Raw genomic sequence first — 19686 nt, 5'->3', positions numbered from 1 at the left:
AACTTCCATTTGCTATTCCATATACACTGAAAACTTTTCAGGATCTCTCTCCCCTAGAGTTTCAGTGTGAAGCTTGGAAATTATTTTTATCTTTGCACATCATGGCAATCCCTTCTCTATGTCTGTGTCTGTGTCTGTGTTTCTTCTCTGAGTGTTTACTGCCTTCCTGATGTTATCACCTGGACTTGTTGCCTCAGAGACACAGCACCAAAACCTGTGCGGTCAGTCAGCCCCGGTCACACAGGCTCTGGTCCCCGCTCCGGGCTCCCACCCCTGCCCCCTGATGAGTGGAGAGGTGTGGTTCTTGGGCTGTGTACTTGCACCCTCAGCTCCCTCATCTCTCCCAAAGCTTCATTGCAAAACCTCCCCTCTGGTTTTGCTATCTGCTGTGCCTCCACTTACCCCACAATGACCAGCTTCCACCCCCTGGGCCTGAAGCCTGTACAGAAACAGAGCTGCGTGCACCGCGTTTCACGTGGGCAGAAGTCAAGCTCAGGGAGGGGACACAGTTCTCTCTGAAAAGTGCCGTCCCTGAAACGTCGTCTGCGACGGTCAGCAGCCCATCCCCGCCCCTCCTGCTTCCTCTCCTCTGTGACGATGTTCGGCCACCACAGAAACAGGAGAAAGCGCTCTGGTGCTATTTTCTGGAAGAAAAACAAAAGATGAGGGTAGGAGTCATCCCCGGCTCTGAAAACAGGACTATTGCTACCAACATCTCAAGCAAGCTTATTAAAAAGTCACTTCCTTTCAATCATATTTGACCATGTAAAGAAACATGAAAGACCCGGTTACTCACGAGAGTAGTGGTGAGTTTGAGGGTGAGGGATCAGAAAGCCAGGGGTTCAGTATGGGGTCCGCATTAGTGAAGGTTGGGGTTGGGGTCAGGGACTGCAGGGAGGCCGACGCTTTGCTTTGGGAAGCCCTGTGTTGTGACTATTGCACGGACATGTGACTGTCCCCACGGGGGGATAGAGGCACCTCAGTTTAGTCCACTGGGCCCAAGATAACTTGTTAAGGCCTCGCAGATGCTTTCAGAGAAGAGAACAGGGGCAAATGCCAGTGTCGTCTCGTATTTGACCGTAGTCGAGGCCTTAGGAACAGTTGCAGTGGGCTTGCGTTCCTCCGTCCTTCCCACAGTATTATCTGTATCCAAGCCCCCTCGGGGTAATTACTCTCACTGCCGCCGCCAGTACCACCCCACCTACTGTGCGCCTGCGATGTGCCTGGCACCGTGCTGGGTGCTTCAGGTACGTTTCCTCTAATTCTTGCAGCAGCCTTGCCATGAAGGTGTTATGATCCCACTAAAAACATAAATGAAGCCCAAAGGGACTAAGTAGCCCAAGGTCACGGGTAGTAAGTGGCACCTGCTCCCAAAGCCCATGTTCTTTCACTGTTCCAGGCCCGGGATTCCCTCCGCTACTTCTCCTGCCATTTTCCGCGGCCCCTCCTCCCCGGCGAGCCTTCCCCACAGTTCCGTGGGCCCTGAAGGCCAGGCACCCTTCCCTGGCTTCCCACCTCCACCGTGATTCCTCAGGGTCCCCACTGGCTCCTCCCCTGGGACTCAGCAGCCTTTGGCTTCCCCAGATCATCCCCCGAGTTGCACTAATGTACCCCAGCCCCCTGCCGCCACCCCGCAGCAGGTGACTGACTGCAGAGACAGAGCTCAGGAGCCCGCGTGGAGGGCCTGGCCCACTGCACCCCAGAGAAGCAGCAAGTCGACGCAGCACATACAGAGTGACTTTTGAACCTGAAAGCTGAAACCTTTGCCATTGGATTTCACCTCCCGCCTGTAACCTCAGTGACATGTTTCTCCTGGTCTCCAGCCTCCGCAGCTGGAGACCAGCTCCCACATCAAGAAGCACGGGCTCTGTTATTCACAGGCCGCCGGCAGCTTGCCCGGGGTGAGCCCGAGCCGGGCCGAGCTGCTTTCTGCCGCCTTTTTTAAGCACTAGCTGATTTAAATTAAGTGAACAGAATCCAGCTTGATCTTGCAGTATGAGAGTTTATTGTTTATATCAAAGAGCCATGTAAAACCCACTGTTTGCATGTTTTAATCCATCTAAAAACTGTATCTATTGCCAGATCAAACATCTTCGTGCTTGGGGGTTAGTTCACACCCTTAAGTGAACCCCGCCCTCCACCTCCACAGTCAGTAAGGGGCCAGTACAAACCAGCCTCCATGAGAGGGGGCGTTGGGAAGAGGTGGAGTGGACCTGCCCCACCCTCACTGGCACCCCTGGGAGTGTCCCCTGTGCCACCTCTGGGGCTGCAGGGATGAAAGTGCAAGGCCCTCCCCTCACCCCAGAGAGCCACAGCTGCAAATGGAAGGAGAGACTGCGACCTGCAGCTACTCCTCCAGGGCAGGGCTTGGAAGCTGGTTGTTCCCTCTGTCGCTGAGATAAGAACATCCAAGCATCTAAAGTAGCATATTTTGGATGGGTGCCAACACAACCGGGAGCCCGCAGCTCCCCAAGGTGTTTAGTATTTAGCAATGCATGCTGGTTGCTGAGCTGAAATTTTCCCCATGCTTACCTACTTGCACATTTGTTGAGCTTTTAACAAATGAGCTTATTTACTTAATTCTCTGAGCATGTTTATGGAATATTATCACATACTGGAATAGTGGTATTAATAAGCTCCTTAGCTTAATTAAGCGTAGACAGAGCCAAATGCCTAAGCTTCAGACAGAGTGCACTAATCTTGTATGATTATGATGATTACTGGGGTAGCTGGAATGAAAATCCCATAGGAAAAGAAACCTGGTCTCCCAGACACGGTATAATTTCCTCATTTTTTACAAATGAGACCATCATGTCCTGTCCCCATGATAAGAGGGGAGGTGCCTTGAATGCCCAGACTGCTGTCTGCTGTTGCCATCCTGAGTTGAAACGCTCATCAGTTACGAGGTACACCGTCTGCAGGAGGGGGTCAAGGTGATGGGCCCTCTTGGGAAACCCCCGGAGTGGGGAGGGGAGGAATCAAGTCAAGTTACAGTGTTTTTCTTGAAATTATTATTTTTAAGCATGAACTGCCTTTTCCCCTCTCTGTGAGTTAATAATGTTACCAAATATAATGTTTGGCATACTGGATGGAAGGAGAATCCTGAATTCTGGACAGTGGAAGTGTCATTTTGGTGTAAGAAGGCTTAAAAATATTTGCCCTGCATTTAGACCACTCCTGGCCTGTCGTTCCTGCCTCATCACTGAGCCTTTCTCCTTGGGAAACCCAGGGAAGGACCTGTCCTCTGCCCCAGGGAGGGTGAAGGCTTCTCAGAGGCTGCCCCGGCCCAGGCCAACGGCTCGCTGCTGCTGTGCTGGGCTCCCTCCGACTAGCGCCCTCCCCTCGCCCCCCCCCCCCTTAATCAGCAGGCTCCTGGGCAGCGACCGAGCTCCCACAAATAAGCCGAAACTCTCCTCGCTGCCCAGCGCCGTCTCTCAGACTCCAGCTGACATGACAGACAACGTCACACGTGTGGCAGGTGCCCCAGCACAGTTTTCAGCACACTGTATAATACCGCGTTTCCCTTTCTTAGTTTTTTATTTCTTTTTATCAATATATACAAATGTACTTTTACATAAACCATGAATCAGACACACTTACTAAAGTACAATTTTTTCTCACCTTACTTGGCTCAGCCCCTTCTGCCCAGTTCACCTTCCACCGTCAGGTAACCCGTCGTAACAGCTCTGTGGATATCCATCCCTGGCACCTCCACGCTCCTACGATCATGTCCATGTGCACACGTGCACGCACGCACACACAGGCCCGTGAAGGCTCTTGCCATTGTTTGTTTGACCAAGGACAGGATCACTTACACTCTTTTCCTGCTCTGTTGAATTGTTGAAATTTTGGCATTCTCTGCCCACAACTCTCCCCCTCCCCCCCCATCTTTTCTCTGAAACTCTGTCTATTTGGCCTTTATAGGACGTATTTTTCTTTTTCTTGAGTTAAAAAGTAGCTATAACATGTCCGTAGTTATTCCAAATGCATCCTCCCTCCACCCACCTCCAGGGCTGTAGCCTGTGCTGGTTGTTGAGAGTATTCCAGATGTTTCCTTTTTTCCCCACGCGGTCCCCCCCCCCCCGGCCGGCTCCACCCTATTGTCTGTGTGCGTGGGTTATGCCTATGTGCGTGTAAGCTCCTCGGTTCATCTCGTCCTGCCCTCCCTCCCCCTTCCCTCGGAGATCCCTCAGTCTGTCCCGTGCTTCCACGTCTCTGGTTCCATTTCATTCGTCGGTTTATTTTGTTCATTAGATTCCGCATACAAGTGAGATCCTGCGACATTTGTCTTTCTCTGACTGGCTTGTTTCGCTTAGCACAATAATCTCCAGAGTTTTTATGGTCAATAGTTAAATATTTTTATTTAAATATTGTCTTTGTTTTTATGGTCATCATAGTTTCTCTTGTATCCTACATAGTTCTGTTTATTTTTCTTCTTACTGATCACAATAAGAATTTTTACACTTCCATAGTTTCTACGCCAGGCACCCCTCTGGGCACTTTGCATACGTGACCTAATGCAGCCCTCACAGCACATACTGTGATTGTCCCTGCTTGTGACGTGCCGACCCAGGCCGAGTCAGTGGCTCGGCTGGGGTGCAGACCAGGGGCCTCTCAGTTGGGTTCTCCTGGGGGCCAGGCTTTCTGTGGGTGGCACGTGCTCGCAGTCCCCCTCGCACAGAGAACGCCTTCACTGTGCCCTCGCCTATGAATGGCAGTTTGACTGCCTGTAAAATTCAAGTAGATGTTATTTCCCTCCGTTGTCTCCTGGCACCTGTTGTCACTGAGGGGGGGCCCATCGTCTGAGTGGTCCCGGGGCACCCCTGGGAGCTGGTGGCAGCGGCTCTTCCTCCCTGAAGCTCTGTGGTTTCACGAGGACACGTCGGGGGCGGGTGCGTTTATATTCACCCTGCTCAGTCCTCAGGGTGCACAGTCAGCTGGGGGCTTATGTCTTCCTTCAGTTCTGGGAACTCTCAACTGCTGTCTCCTCAAATAGCGCTCTTCCCCGTCGCCCTCTGGCTTCCTCCAGAGCGCACGTTAGACGGATGTGAAGCCTTCGGTCTCTGCGGCTTTGACGGCTCTTCCCCGTTTTCCTCTCCCCTGCTTTCCGCGCCGCGTTCGGGTGCGTTTCCCTGTACTGTCTCCCAGCGCACTGGTGTGCCTTTGAAAATGTGTCAAGTCTGTGCTTTACACCTAAATTCCTCCCATTGCTTCTTTGTTTCAATCGCTCTAATTTTTATTTCAAAATTTTTTTCCTATTCACTTATTTTATTTATACCTATTTGTTGCATAATTTCTTAATCCTTTTAAAGAAAAACTACACCTTCGTTCACCTCTGAGTATTCTCAACACCCTTCCCTCAGCGTCTGTCTCGGAGGTACAGACTGGCCCCGCGGCTACGGGGGGCAGCCCCGCAAATCAGGTACAAGGCTGCTGAGGCCCAGCCGAGAGGCTTCCGCCCGGCCAGCTCACGGGTGGTCGCCGCAGTGTCGCCTGGTTAGTGGGAGGGGGAGGCAATCCAGCTGTCCGAGCCTCAGGAGGGGGAAATAAAATGTTGGGGTACACACTGTGGGTGTATGCGGCGGGTAGAAACTGAGAAAATGAGTAGATGTTAAACACTGTGAGAATACAGTCAATGAACGTATGTTATCCAGGAATCAGGCTGCCTGCCCCTTGGAGGAAAGGGGAGTCGGGGTGGGGCGGGCTGAGCCCGGGCATGGAAGCGCGCACAGGACCTGCCGCACCCTCTGCGTGTCTGCGTCGATACATGTCTTGATCTGCCTGCTCAGGAAATTACTTTCATCTGTAATGAATTCATGTTCCAGGTATTGATTTTGCTATCTTTTTTTGGCATTAGATTTCTCCGTACATTTTGGCATTGTGATGGGCAGGCTCCTTTTTAATGAAACACATTTTATTTCTTTGTCTTTCCCTCTGTCCCTCTGTGCCTGACAGACACCCCGGGCCCCCCGTCTGGAAGCAGCTGTAATACGGTGATCTGGAAGGATGCTCCACGGCGGCACTGGGCTGTGGTCGGCCTGGTCAGGGTCACTGGGCAGCCTGACCTACGATCTGGGGGGGCTGACTGTGTGCCTCTCTTCCCCCTTGGGTGCCACGGGATGTGAACCACAGCCCCAAGCAACATCTGGCGACACTTTTTTCTTCTCAGTCCCCTTTCACTCACACGTCGGGCGACAGGGGTCTCACCCCAACCTGCAGCTTCCGGCTCCGGGGCAGGCGCTCATCCCCCGTCTTGCCTGGTCTCCCTCCCTGGACCCAGAGCCCTGCAAGCTGAGGCTTGGGCCCCACGTGCCATTTTGCATTTCTGTCTCATGTCTGGTCTTCAGAAACATGTCATCTAATCCAGCAACGTTTTCTTCATCGTCTCTCCTTTTTTAAATTTTTATCCACTCCTGCTATGGCGGGAAGAGGTGGTTCCTACCTCAGTACATATTCAAATGATACAGACAAGGTTTAGATAAAACCTGATGAAATATAGAGTAACAGGGAAGAGAGGCTTCAAAGGGTTTTCACAGTCCTGCTTGTTGGAAATTCATCTAAAGATTACACATTCAATTTATGCCAAGCCCATCAATTTTACAAAGAGCCCTACAAACAGCCTTTAGAGAATCTAACTTTTTAGTGATCACCTTCTATGTTAGTACAAAGAAACTGGCTTCCCACGTCACGGCCAAAATCAACACCCTAATTTGGGACCACTAACCAGACCTTCCCTTTCAAAAGGGCCCCTCAGACAGGAAACATACTCCGTGTACTCTTCCCCTCACCCCAATTCTGTTACCGATGTTTATTCTAAGTCAGTTTTACTGGGATATACAGCAGTAGAATGGAACAGAGGAACAGATTTGGCCAGAGCCTTTCTAGTGATTAGAACCCTGGTCTCTAGTATAAGTAGAACTGGGTCTCCCCCCAGCCTACTCCTCCAACCAAGCCCTCCCTTCCAACCCCTGCCCCAAACCCATGTGTGCCTGGCCCTCTCCACCCATTGCCCAGCAGTCTTCTTTGCTGAAATGCCTCTCCCGAGCTCACCTTAACATCTCTGCTCTTTTGGGATCTACGAAAGCCTCACCTATAGTGACGACATCTTTCCTAATACAGCTGACCCACCCTTCCCTCCTCTGCACTCAGCTGCACCACGGATTTCACATTTAGCCACAGGGCCTGTCACCTTACATACATAACACCCTGTCGGTGTCTGAAAGCGCCCTAATACCTATGACCCGTGAGGTGTACCATGTGCTGGCATGTTAGCCCTTGAGTCTTTGAGGATCGTGGGATACAATAAGGCAGATGTTATCACAGTTACGTTATATTCTCATTTTTCAAATGGTAGCATTGAGGCATAGAGATGTTAAGTAACCCGCCCAACTAGGAGGTAGCAGAACTGGGATTTGAACTGAACTTGGTCTCTCAGCACATCTGTAATTACTTCCTACCGTAACCAAAATCGCACGGAGGTTGGCTCCATCTCAAGTCCAATTCCGAGTGATTGGTTATAGCTGCCCCAAAGTGCTGTGTTAAAAAGCCAAACCCAGGCTCAGCAGGAAAGGGAACCCTCCAGATGAAGGAGCAATGTCAGCCACGGGCCCAGCTTTAAAAGGGGGAGCACGCGGCCACCTGTCTGCCTTCCCCTGTAGCGTGAGAACTTTCTCGAGCTGGGAGAGCAGCGACCACCGGGCCGCACGTTCCACAGCGCTTAGAACATGGAGCTTAACATACAGCGCGTGAGGGTCGATGTTTACTGCTCATAGCTGCGTCTGCACCCTCGATAAGGCGCCCCATCAGAGGCACTGCTCCAGCGGCCGCAACAGCCCCACGAGGGGGGTCGTAAGCGAACAGCTCTGCTCTGGACCAGCTGAGCAGCTTCGCTAGGTGACTGATTCCAAACTAACATGCATGCAAAATAAAACGTGAAGCTTATGGAAAACTGTTTGATCCAGAAGGCTGACTATCAATGTAAAAAATAAGTGTTGCTTCTGCGTGGTGACAATACTTTTCATATGCACTACATGGTACAGAGAAACCGTAGACTGTGCAGAGCGCACACTCTGCACCTGGTTTACTCCTAAGGCCGTGCATCTCCTCTGGGGACCCCCATCAGATGTGATAATATCTGCTTCACTGTATCTCAAGATTCTGGGGAGAATCAAGGGCTAAGGGATCAGTATAGATGATACCTTACCCCACTACCTGCTGCAGCCACCCCTGTTCTGTCAGTCAATAAATGAGAATGAGAGAGATGTTTCTGACAGGTGCTATTGTCAATTCCTGGAGACAAAATTACTAATTACCCTTCTCCTACAAGCCAGCTCTCCTCCCCTCCCCAGCTTCCCTCCCAGCCCACCTCCTGCCTCGGGCCGGGAGTCCGCCGTTTCTGTTTCATCTCTTTACCATACCTCGGGGTGGGGGCCTGTCCAGGAACCCAGGCCAAAACCAGCAAATGTATCACCATGCTCCTGACAGCAAGCTGCACGCTGAGCGAACTCTGCAGTCCCCCTAAACTCCTTCCTCTGCCAAAACCCGGGGAGCCGTAAGATCCAGCGGATTACAGAGACTTACCTCCACATGAAGGATGGCTCTGTTGGAAAATGCAATTAGGGATCAGCCGTGAGGCTGTTTTTAGCAGCTTGTTTGGGAAGACCTCAAACACAAAAATGGCCCTTTGCTGCGAGATGTTAGCCAATTCGCCAAAACAGAGCGTCACTGAACACATCGTAAACACACCTATAGCAACATGGAGCGTTAAAAAGACGAACCTTATGTCCCCTAGTAATGGCTCATTGTTCCAAGAGTAGGTGGATGTTTGTGGAGTTTATAGGACTTTCAGTCCTGGTGGCAAAATCCTGTCTTTATTTACATGAGCAGCTTTTCCCAGGCTGGGGGAGGGGGGGTGTTAACCCAGTCGTTCCAAAGGAGCTTCCCCAGGGGTTGGGATAGGGGGCCGGTCATTCCAACAGGAGCCGGGAGGTCATGGCACACAAGGCTGAGCACCCACTGGGGTCAGTGTGTGAGATGGGGAGGCCCGTGGTCGGGAAAGCATGTTGTTGGGGAGGCTCTACAGGAGCAGGTCACTGTCAGTATCATTGCGAGGAGCTACTCAGGCTCGTAGGGGGTTCCTGCCCTGAGGCACCTGTGCCAGATCCCCAGGAAACAGGCAAGGCCCAGGGGACACTGGCTCCCCACACTGAGGGCATGAGGAAGCCCTAAGGCCTGCTCTAAATACAGAGATGTGTCTCAGTGTTGTGTTCCTTTGTCCCAGCAATGTAGCCCTTTATTTGAAGAATGGGTATGCTAAGCTTCTTTAAAATTCAAGGCAGGGATAATTGATGCAGGCTGGCGTCTCAGCCCAGCAGTAGCCTTAACTCAACTCCTTCACTCTGTTCATGAAGACGATGACGACCATGTCACTCAGAGTGGAGAGGAAGCCCCATCTGGGGCAGGACTGGCCTGCAGTTCAGGTCATGTCCCTGTTGGCTCCAGGCCCTTCCAGGACTCATTCTTGGGCCAGGTGTCCACATCCCCTACTCCCTCTCAACACCTCCCCAAGTTACCACCTTCCCCACTTGGAATTGGGGTGCAATCATTGCTATGACCAATCCTTGGCTTCCTCTCTGTGCACAGTCTTCTCCAGTGGAGACACATGAAGGCTAGGCACAGGCTGGCACAGCGACACACCTGGAACCAGCAGCCTCTGAGGGGGAGCTGAGGGAACTAATGATGTTTAACCCAGAAAGGACAAGTCTACGTGCAGAATCATGGCATCCTGAGATTTGTGGAGGGCTCTCGTTGCCAACGAGAGAAGATCCTTTCTCTCTGCTCTTCCCGAGAACTGACTGGGTCCGAGTCTGAAAGTTACAGGAAGCAGCCACATCAGTAATTCCTTATATACAATTCCATCAGCGAGACAGCCTGGATACATACGAGAGGGAGGGGAAAGGACCATTTCATTCTGTAGAAAAGATTCCTAAATTGGGCAGGAAGCTAAACTGAATGACCTCTGCCCCCCCCCCCCAATCATGACATTCTAGGAATGCTCTAGAACTTCAGGTGAGTGACAAGGTCTCCTGTGACTGCTTCATTGTCTACTCAGTTCAGCCATAACCTTTGAGGCATAGAATGTACTTTGTGTGAAGAAAGAAATACATGAGACAAGGGACCGATGACGTTCCCAGGCTTTCTTGAAATCCCCCAGTGGCCTGATGACACCCCCCAAATGGGATGCATAATATAGACAGAACTGACATTTTAACTAGTGTGCTGAGCCCTGCACATAAACAAACCCCAGGGCTGCTGTTTCACCCGTCCCTCAAGCACAAAACCATAGAGTTTTAGAGGTGGAGGGACCCTAGAGGCCGTGTCACCCCCAACTCTTAACCAGGGCAGGAGTTCTCTCACTCCAGTAACCCCACACGGTCACCCAGCTTCTGCTTGAGCACTTTCAGGAAGGGGCTCACTGCTTTGCCAGGAGGTTAGTCCATTCTGAGACACCTTAATCCATGTTGAGACCGTCCTCACTATGAGCTCTTTCTTCCTCATATGGAGCCCCAAGTCTGCCTTCATTCAACTTGACTTTTGCCTTCAGCGATAGGACAAAAATAAATGTTTTCTCATCCCAATGACAATGTTTAGATTTTTTAAGATAGCCATTATTGCCATACTTCCTCTCTCTCCAAGTATTTTCTTCTCCATTTAAATGTCTCAGGTCACCTCAGATATTTCTCATACGGCATAGTGTCAGACACCTCACCATCCCAGTTACCATCTTCTAAATATTTTCTATTTTCCAAATGTTCCTTATACAGAGTAACTCCCAGAACAAATTCCATCTGTGGTCTCATCGCTGTAGAATCAGTGGAGCTATCACCTCCTTTGATCTATACCTTTATTAATACAACCTAGAATTATATGTTTCATACCAAATGATCAACTGTTGTGTTTATCTTAAGGTTATGATTAACCAAAACCATCTTTTGCTTTGACACAAGTTCATACAGCTTAAAAGGATGACGTGGATTTAAAAGTCGCCCTATAAATTATTAAAGCACCAGACCTTACATCCCTATTTAAGATCAGAGCCCTAGCAAAGATGATTAGTGACAGACTAAGATAACTGAACCCCAAAATGGTTTAACCCAACTGTGAAATATGTATCGGCAGGGATGTGCCAAGGCCCAGCCTTTGCAGTCTCTTCTTCCAACAAAATTCAGGGTGTAGAAGGGCTCTTCCTGGAAGCTGTGCCCACTTATGTCTCCCTTACTTTGCCTTTTTTTTTTCCAGCTTGCCACATGCTTCTGAGGCCAAGTCTTCCTCCAGCCCCTGGGAACTCACTAGGATTTTCCTTTGTGTCTCTGACAGGTCACCTGAAGGAAGAAATCACCCAGCGGCACCTGCAGCAAGCAGCTCTAGGTGGGTACAAAGCGGAGCCTGCAGAGGAAGGTGAGGTAACACAAGCTGACTATCCTGGAGACCACACTCGGCTAAAACACAACCCGTCCAAACCCTCGGGAAGGTGCAGGAAGACAGGTCCCCTGTCCGTGCGGCTTTCTGCGCACACCCCTCCTCCCCGGGACCAGTTTCCCTCACCCGCGTGCTTGCTCCTGGCTGGGCTTTCGAGAGCCACCACTAACTAATCTTAACAGTATCGACCGGTGGTGTAAACAGCTTCTGTTTGCCGAACCCTCTCTGTGCGCACAGTATGTGCCCTGTCTCGTTCTGCCCTCACCACCGCCCAAAAAGGTAAGTGCATTTTCAGTACCAAGGCAATTCAATGACGTGCCCAAGGTCACATGGCTACTAAGTATGAAACTAGGATTTGAACCCAGTTCTCTGAGTCCAAACTTGGTGCTTTTAGCCCCACACTACTTACTGCCCACGACAGTGGATGCACTTCAGTTCATTAATATGCAGACACTAAAACACGCTGATATTCTGAAAGGCCTTTGGCACCTTTTAAGCAGTGACATCTGCAGAAAATACTCCCTTTTGACATGTGAAGTGAGCTTGGGGAGCGAGTGGCTCCCAGAAAGGCTGGCAGAGCGGCATCTGGGCAGCACCAGCTTGCACCTCTGCAGCTAGCCTGGGACCAGCACACATGCAGCTCTGATTAAATAAGCAACCTGTGTATTCCAAAGGAGATGGCTTGGCCCTGGGTGACCTGTAACTGGAGAGATCCAGCACCCGGACTTCTAGGGCCTAGTGGGGGCCAGCCCCCGTGTCACCAGGATGACCCATTTGACCCAGTAACTTGGGTAATTAGGAAGGTTGGTTGTTTAGTTTCAGTAATAATAATGATCACATCAATAACTACTGATTACATCAGAATAAAGAACAGCAGAGCCCAAGACTAACCAGAGCTTGAGCTTCCCACTGTTGGCCCCGGGACTGAGAGGGCAGGTCAAGGTGCCGGGCCTGCCCTCCCACTGCCGTCGACTGGGGCTCAGAGCCGAGAGTCTGCCGAGTGACTTCGACCAGGAGCCAGGGACTCCCCGGGCCCTAACGCGGAGGGCTGGGCTTAGGAAGGGCACAGGGACCTCTGCAGGGAAGCTGTGCCAAGGTGACCTTTGGGCCTCCTGGGTAGGTCCCTGAATGGGGAGTCATCCCTAAGGGCTGCCACTGGGCCCTGCCTTTGAGGGCTGCCATCTGGCCTCTTCTCCAGTCTTCAGGATGCTGGCTGAATAGGAACAATGCTGTAGAAAACGCCACTCAGGGGACTCCAGGGGCCGTTTTTATCTAGGGCAAGAGGTGCTCCTTCCTGCCTGCCCCCAGCCCCTGGCCTGCCTGGGTCCTGGGAAAACTACTGCTCGCCCCCCCCCCCCCCCGCCTCCGTAACCCCCTTGCTCACTCCCCGGAGCCGCCTCCTGAATGACAGCAGGTGTCAGGGCTCAGCTTTGCCCCAAGGAACCAGCCAGCTTCAAACGGAAAGCACTTCTGCTGGAAGTCTAATTAAGAGCATTCGAAATACCTATTTGTTTTAAAAGTGTACTATTCCAATTGAGAGAGGAATTGTTAACATCCCCCAGCTGCTATTTTGAGAGCAAACGCCTGCTGCTGTCCACACTCAGGAGCTTGTCTGCTGGAGATTTAGAGCCACCAGCGCCCGTGTGTCCCAGGTGACCGCAGTGCAGAAGGGACCTGTCACTGAGGGAAACCTCTCCGCACAGCACGTGTTCATAGAGCCGGTTCCTGCCTTAACCCGCACCGTGGGCTAGCGCTGGGCTGATGGCTGGGGCCACCCCGATGCTCTGTGACAGGTCGCTTTGCACACTCCCTTCCCCTTTCCGTTCTATTTCCTCGTCCCCTCTCCACTTGCCGGTTCCCTCGATTGCAAGTATCCCTTTGGTGTCCTTTCCCCCTCGCGCCTCCACGTACCCCAGTTTCATGAAAGCGTCAGTGAGGTTGGTTGTTTGGGGAGGGGGTGGTCATGAGCAAGTCGGAGCGGGAGATGTTTTCTCATGTATTTTGTATGAGAATATGGCTCTGTGCCTACAAGTAGACAAATGCCCAAGAAGATGTGCATAAGGCCACCTCGTATCACAGGGGAGCGAGGGCGGGTGAGCTGCGCGGCGCCTTGCGGATGAGCAAGGGAGTCAGACGCGGTGGCCCTCAGTCCGTGTCAGAGAGCACTTGCTACCGTTTCAGGAACTTAGGAGCCGTGGTGAAAGCCAGCTGTTGTTAAAAATTAAATTATATGCAATTAAATAAGTTACATTGAAAAAGCAAAGGTTAATAAATACTCCAAATTCATCTCTACCTAATTAATTTACTGCATTTTACTGTATCTCTGCTCTGGAGGTAATTGACCTCTGTGGTGTCTGTGTCGTGGAAATACTATCTGATGGTGGCTTCCTGGGCATGTCTCCTAATCCATGTTCAGGACATTGCCAGGGCAGCTTGAGGTCAGCATGGTGGGGGTGCTTCACCAAGGAACTGACGAGTGTTATAAATCGGAGCCCTTGTTCCCCATAGAGCCTGTTGTTAAACATTTAACATCACACCACTGACACACAGACAAATATCATTGAGGGGCCAGTTTGTGCACGTGTGTGTATGTGTGTGTGTGTGTGTGTGTGTGTGCACGCGCGCTCTTGTGATGACTTCTCCCCCCTTTCCTGGCTGAAAATCCATGCCGGCTCCCCTTCACCGACTGCCTCCCACAGAACCCTGGTCCTCTCGACAGTCAGTGGGCAGGGAAGCCAGTGAAGACAGAGTGGGGCAGGCGAGGCACTGGGCCCAGGAAGCCTCGGGGTGTAACAGCCAGAGCTGGGGGGGTCCTCTAGGAAACACATCAATGACCAGTTCTAAGAGCATCGTCAACAGACATAAGTTACTGGTGGACTTAAGGGGGGGCCTACCCTCACGCTGCTTCAGGAAACAATAAAACAATGTTCTTTGTAAACGAAGCTTCATTTGGAAATGACTCGACTTGAACTGTAGTCAGCTAGCTGACTGGAGCGCGGTGTCTTTCCCGCTTTGCCGTCCTGGCTGCCCTCGATGGCACAGCGCTGTCAGCAATGCAGATGAGACTGACCAGCAGGCATTTCTTGAGGTCTTGACCACGTGCCAGGCATGAGTCTAAGCCCTTTACCTCTATTCCCTTCCCTTGTGTCATGCTGCTAAAACCCCATAAGCAGACACCACTCTTACCCTCACTGTACAGTTAAAGCCCGAAGGGGTGACGCACACCTGCCTAAGGTCGCTCACCAGCTCCAGGGCCCGCGCTCCCACCCCACGCTTCACGGTCCTCACACCTTGCCAGGCGCGCATCGTGGGGTCCACAGAGGGTCAGAGGTCAAGGCCTGCCCTGGCCAGCGTGAGGGGCCACATGCATAGAGAGAACTCTACCCAATTTCCCATTAAGACACACATGTACTGTGCCAATCAGCGTCCTCTTCCCACTGCAGTCCCCAAAGCAGCTCGGCCTTGACCTCCTCCATGACACCTCCCCTGGTCCCTTGTCCCCAAGTCCGCTTTGTCTTCCAGCCCCACGCACCTCTGTTAGAGCACCAGCCCTGCTTCGTAATTATTTGTTTCCATCGCTGCTCTCCATGCTAAAACGCGAGCTCCTAGAAAGCCAGGTGCAGTCGAATGAGTCTTTGTAGCCCCAGCAGCCAGCACGGGCAATAAATAGGCCCAATCAGAGCTCCCCCAGATGGCTTCCAGACTCACACATCTCGCAAAAGTATAATGAGACATTTGAACATAAAATAAAATAAGTCCATGAAAAGAAGTGGGAGGAGGAAGTGCTTTTGGACCCCACAGCTGAGCCGATTATAATGCTCAAACGATAAATTCGACTCTCTCTTATCTAGCCACCAAGCAGAAAGGAGCAGCCGGAGTTACGGTTTTCTTTCCTGACAACAGGAAGCATGCTAACTAATTTATCCGCAAAAATAGAATTTCTTCCCGGAACCAAGCACAAGCCGGGGTTTATCGTGCGTGCGGACCCTTGTGTAGAGAAAGGGCAGAGTGGCATCGTGAGCAATGTCTTCCACTGCAGTTTTACAAAATGCACCGAGATGTTGTTCAAGGAGACGGTTCTTATGTCAACCCTCTGTAAAGGCGAGAGGCCCACGCTGAGCATAACTCACGGGAAGCGTTCCTGTGCGGGGCCACGTGATGTGCTCCAGGTCCTCCGCTCTCGACGGCCGCAGGAGCAGGACGCAGCAGGGGAGCCACCCGGGAGCGCGGCCGCCTTCCCCTGCAGTCTCTGCTGAGCAGGACCTGAGCAGGGCTGGCTCTCGCTCAGCTCCCCATCCATATGCTACCAGGTGCCCGTGACTGAAATGCAAAAGGCACGCGGCACCGCCCAGCGGCGTGAGGGGTGTCGGGTGAGAGGGACTGGCCACCGGGGCTTCGGGAACTCAGCAGGGGGTGTGGCTCCCGGGGAGGTCACTGAGCCCACCGCCTGGGCTGAGCCTTCGGGAATGGGCGGGATGCAGAACCCAAGTGGAGCGTGCGGGGGGGGGGGGGGGTTGCTGTGGGAGGGTGCAGGGGTGTGTGTGTGGCATGTGTATGTATGTATGTTCGTTTGTGTGGTGTGCATGTGTGGTATATGTGTGTATGTGTGTGGTATGTGTACAGTGTGTGTGTGGTATATGTGTATGTGTAGTGTCTGTGTATGAGATGAGTGTGTTGCATGTGTGTGGTATGTGTGTGGTATGTATTTGGTATGTGTGTGTGTCGTGTATGGTATGTATGTGTATGTGGGGGGGGTGGTTATGTGTGGGTATATGTGGTATGTGTATGTGGTATGTGTGTGAGTATGTGTATGGTGTGTGTGGTATGTGGGTGCATGTGGTGTGCGTGTAGCATGTATATGGTGTATGTGGTTATGTGGGGGGGTATGCGTGCCTGTGGTGTGTGTATGTGTGCACTGTGTGTGGTGTGTGTGATATATGGGGTGTGTGTGTGGTTATGTGTATGGTGTGTGTGGTGTGTATGCGTGTGGTATGTGTGGTACATGTGTGTGGCATGTGTGTGGTATGTGGTTATATATGTGGCATATGTGTGGTATATCTGGTTATGTGTGTGGTGTGTGTGATGTGTGCGGTGTGTGTGTGGTGTGTGCAGTGTGTGTATCTGCGGTGTGTGTGATATGTGCAGTGTGTGCAGTGTATGTTTGGTGTATGTGGTGTGTGGGTATATGTGGGGAGGGCGTGGCATGTGTGTGGTATGTGTGGTTACGTGTGTGGTGTATGTGCATCTGTGCTGTGTGATATGTGCAGCGGGGGGGCATGTTTTTGCGTGTGGAGGGAGGGAAGGAGGACTTTCTTGGGAGTGGATTTGAAGCAGTCAAGGAAAAGGCTGGAAGGGTGAGTTGGGCAGGCTCATTGCAGACCTCAGACCTGAACCTCCACCTTACAGGCGGTTGAACATTTGCGAGCAAGGAAGCCTTGGTCAAAGAGGCCTTTTAGGAAGAGAGAGCCGCAGGCAGTCACTGAGCTCCCCCGCACTTGCTGACTGACTGAGGAGTGACTAACCTGTCCCCACACCACCCCCAGCCCGGCCAGGGTGGGCCTGGAGGACGCCTGGGGCTGCCCCGGGCGTCCCACACTGATCATGCCGTGTAGCCCTGGCCTGGCCCTGGGGGCTTGGCAGTCAGTCAATTATTCTGTTCGGTGGTAGAAGGAATTATTCTGTTCTCTGGTCCTGAGAAGCTCAGACCATGTTGGATGACACCACACCTTTCTCCACATTTATCCCTTGACCTAACTTCTGTGAAAACCACCTACTGGAACATTTCATTGCCTCGACTGTAGGTATGTTACAGAAGACAGCAATAATGATGATGATTAATTAACTAAGAAATTAATTAATTAAGAAAAAGTCCACGATGCATGGCATTGGCAGGTTCCAATTAGCGTCTGTGGTTCTCCCACAAACACTAGTTCCCTGAAGAGCCCTCCTCTCCCCTCCCCCATCCTCTTACCATACCAGGAGCAAAGCAGCCCCCGAGACCAGTCCATTGTGGCCGCAGTGCCACCCATGGTGTGCTCCACCTGTCCCTGAAAACAGGGCAGTGACAGCCCCATCCCCAGGGGGGCCTTAAGGAGGGCAGGGAGGCATCAAAGCTGAGGACTCCCTGTTCTACTTCATTGTTCCGAGCAGCGCATCTGTCCCAAACAGAATTCCTGCAGTGACCCCTTGTGGCAGCCCTGCTGTCTCCAAGCAGAGGCCCCTGCCATCGCCACTTCCCGCTTTGGTATAAAATTGTTTAAGATTGAGTCCTGACATGCTCTTTGGAATTCTGGACCCGGGGACAACAAATTTGAGAGAGAGTGAAAGACCAGCCTGTCACCCCTTTACTCACCAGGTTCACTGAGCACCTAGTACGCCCCAGGCAGTATGTGGAACCAGGGGTTCCCAGGTGTGCAGAGGAGCCCCTGACCGAGGCAGAACTGGAGCTCCTGGCATCCTCCAGTGTATGGTTTTCACAATGAGCTCAGTGGAACCCAGAGGTGGTGTGGGGGAGTCACTGCAAGCGGCAGGGCCTCAGGATTTCCACCCACCCTGATTCAACCAAAGCAACTTCTATTTCTCTCTTTGCCATTAAGTTTCTGTTTGAAGAAAGGGTTCTGCAGCTTTTAACATGTCTTCCTCCCTCCAGACCTCGTGGCTTGGTTAAGACATTTCCAAAGGCAGGCTTCCCTGAGCAGGGCTGTCTGCTTCCTCTGGGCTCACACGGACTCTGGGTAAACAAACCTCTGTGATGGAACCTAGCATGTCTTGTAATGACTGTTAGTCTCTTCTGTGTCTCCTCCCCTGGATGGAGTAACTTTATCTCCCCAACACCGAGCACAGTGATTGGCACACAGTAGGTCCTCTGTAAATATTTGTTGAATAAATCAGTGACATCTCAGGGATCAAGTTTTTGCCTAAAAGATGCACCAGGCATCAGCTAAGGGACTCTGTGCCCAGGTTCCACCATCTGTAAAATGGGGTGGTTGGACCAAATGATAGCCTGCGCCCAGCTGGCATCTCTGAGACTCAGCTGGCATCTGCTGGTGGCTTGTTGAATGAAGAAAGGCATCTAACACTCCCCAGACCTCAAGGGCTAAGGTTGTTGCTCTGTGAGTGCAGATTTCCTTAAGACATGCAGGGAACACTCACGGTATTGGTGAGGAGGCATGGAGGACTCGGGTGGGTTAGCAATGTTTCATCTTCTTAGAAATGAATGGTCGAAATGCTGACCCCCAATAGTAAGGCAGAATACAGAGAAAGCAACTGCCCCAAGGCCGAGATGGCATCTCAGTTGGTTCCAGAAGAACTCGGGTGGCTCAGTACAGCCAGTGATAAAATCTCACCACCTGAGTCTATTCTAATCCACGGTTCCTGGTGAACATAGGACCAGCTTCAGTGGCACAAGGTTCTTGACCAAGTTTCCAGGCCCAAGTCAGAGGCTGGGAATGAGGAGTCCCCACCCCATTTCCCTGCCCAGTTCCCATTGCCAAGGCCCCAGACTCTTTGAATAGCTCCAGATTCCCTCTCCTGCCAGTCTGGACACCAGAAGGGGGCCATGGGCACCAGCGCTGGGGCCAGTCTTGAACAGCAACTGTGGTTTAGTGAAGAGAGCCTTCGCCTTGGACTCAGGAGACCCTTGTTTGAATCACACCTCTACCGTTTGCTAGTTCTGTGACCTTGGTCCGTTAATCTTCCTGAATTTCCTTTTCCTTATGTACATGAGAACGTCTGCTCCACTGGGTTGGCCTGAGTGTCGAGCACGGTGTCCATGTGATGGAGCTGAGGACACAGTAGAGTGCTCAGCGAACTGTCATGGTCTCAGACTTGAGTGCCCGAACCAAACAAACCAGAAGTCCAGGCAGCAGGCACAGCCCCTGGCCACAGAGCCTACCATGGCTCTGGGCCACCAGCACCAACGGGCACAACAGGTGGAGGTCCCCACAGTCCCGCAGTCCCATCTCTCTGCCCGCATCTGCTCACAGGCACTATTAATCCCTCTCCTGTGCGCAAATTCAGCCGAGCCCAGGAAGGGCGTCTACTGCCTTGAGTACTTGTCCACTGGTGAGCCTGGAACCAGCTGCCAGAGCCACTTTCTCGCTTTCCAAGCGTGCAGGAATCAAGTCTGCTGCTCTGAATGAATTAGGCCTTTCAGCCGTGCTGATGCCAGTTGGGGCTGCCACACATTACCAAAGAATAGGTGGCTGA

General features: G+C 51.9%; 1 protein-coding gene across 1 annotated transcript in view; it reads left to right on the top strand.

Annotated features, from left to right (window-relative positions):
• The window catches only part of KIF6 (kinesin family member 6), a 338850-nt gene that overhangs the window by 284312 nt on the left and 34852 nt on the right, over positions 1 to 19686 (top strand). The window contains exon 16 of the mRNA XM_087817374.1: positions 11377 to 11427. Coding sequence (XP_087673500.1) covers positions 11377 to 11427 — 51 coding nt within the window. The remainder of the gene's footprint in view (positions 1 to 11376; positions 11428 to 19686) is intronic.

The sequence above is a fragment of the Miniopterus natalensis genome, chromosome 5 (genome assembly GCF_054644295.1).
Source record: "Miniopterus natalensis isolate mMinNat1 chromosome 5, mMinNat1.hap1, whole genome shotgun sequence".
NCBI lineage: Eukaryota > Metazoa > Chordata > Mammalia > Chiroptera > Miniopteridae > Miniopterus > Miniopterus natalensis.
Note: the sequence above shows the minus strand (reverse complement) of the source record. Positions and strands in the feature narration are given on the sequence as shown.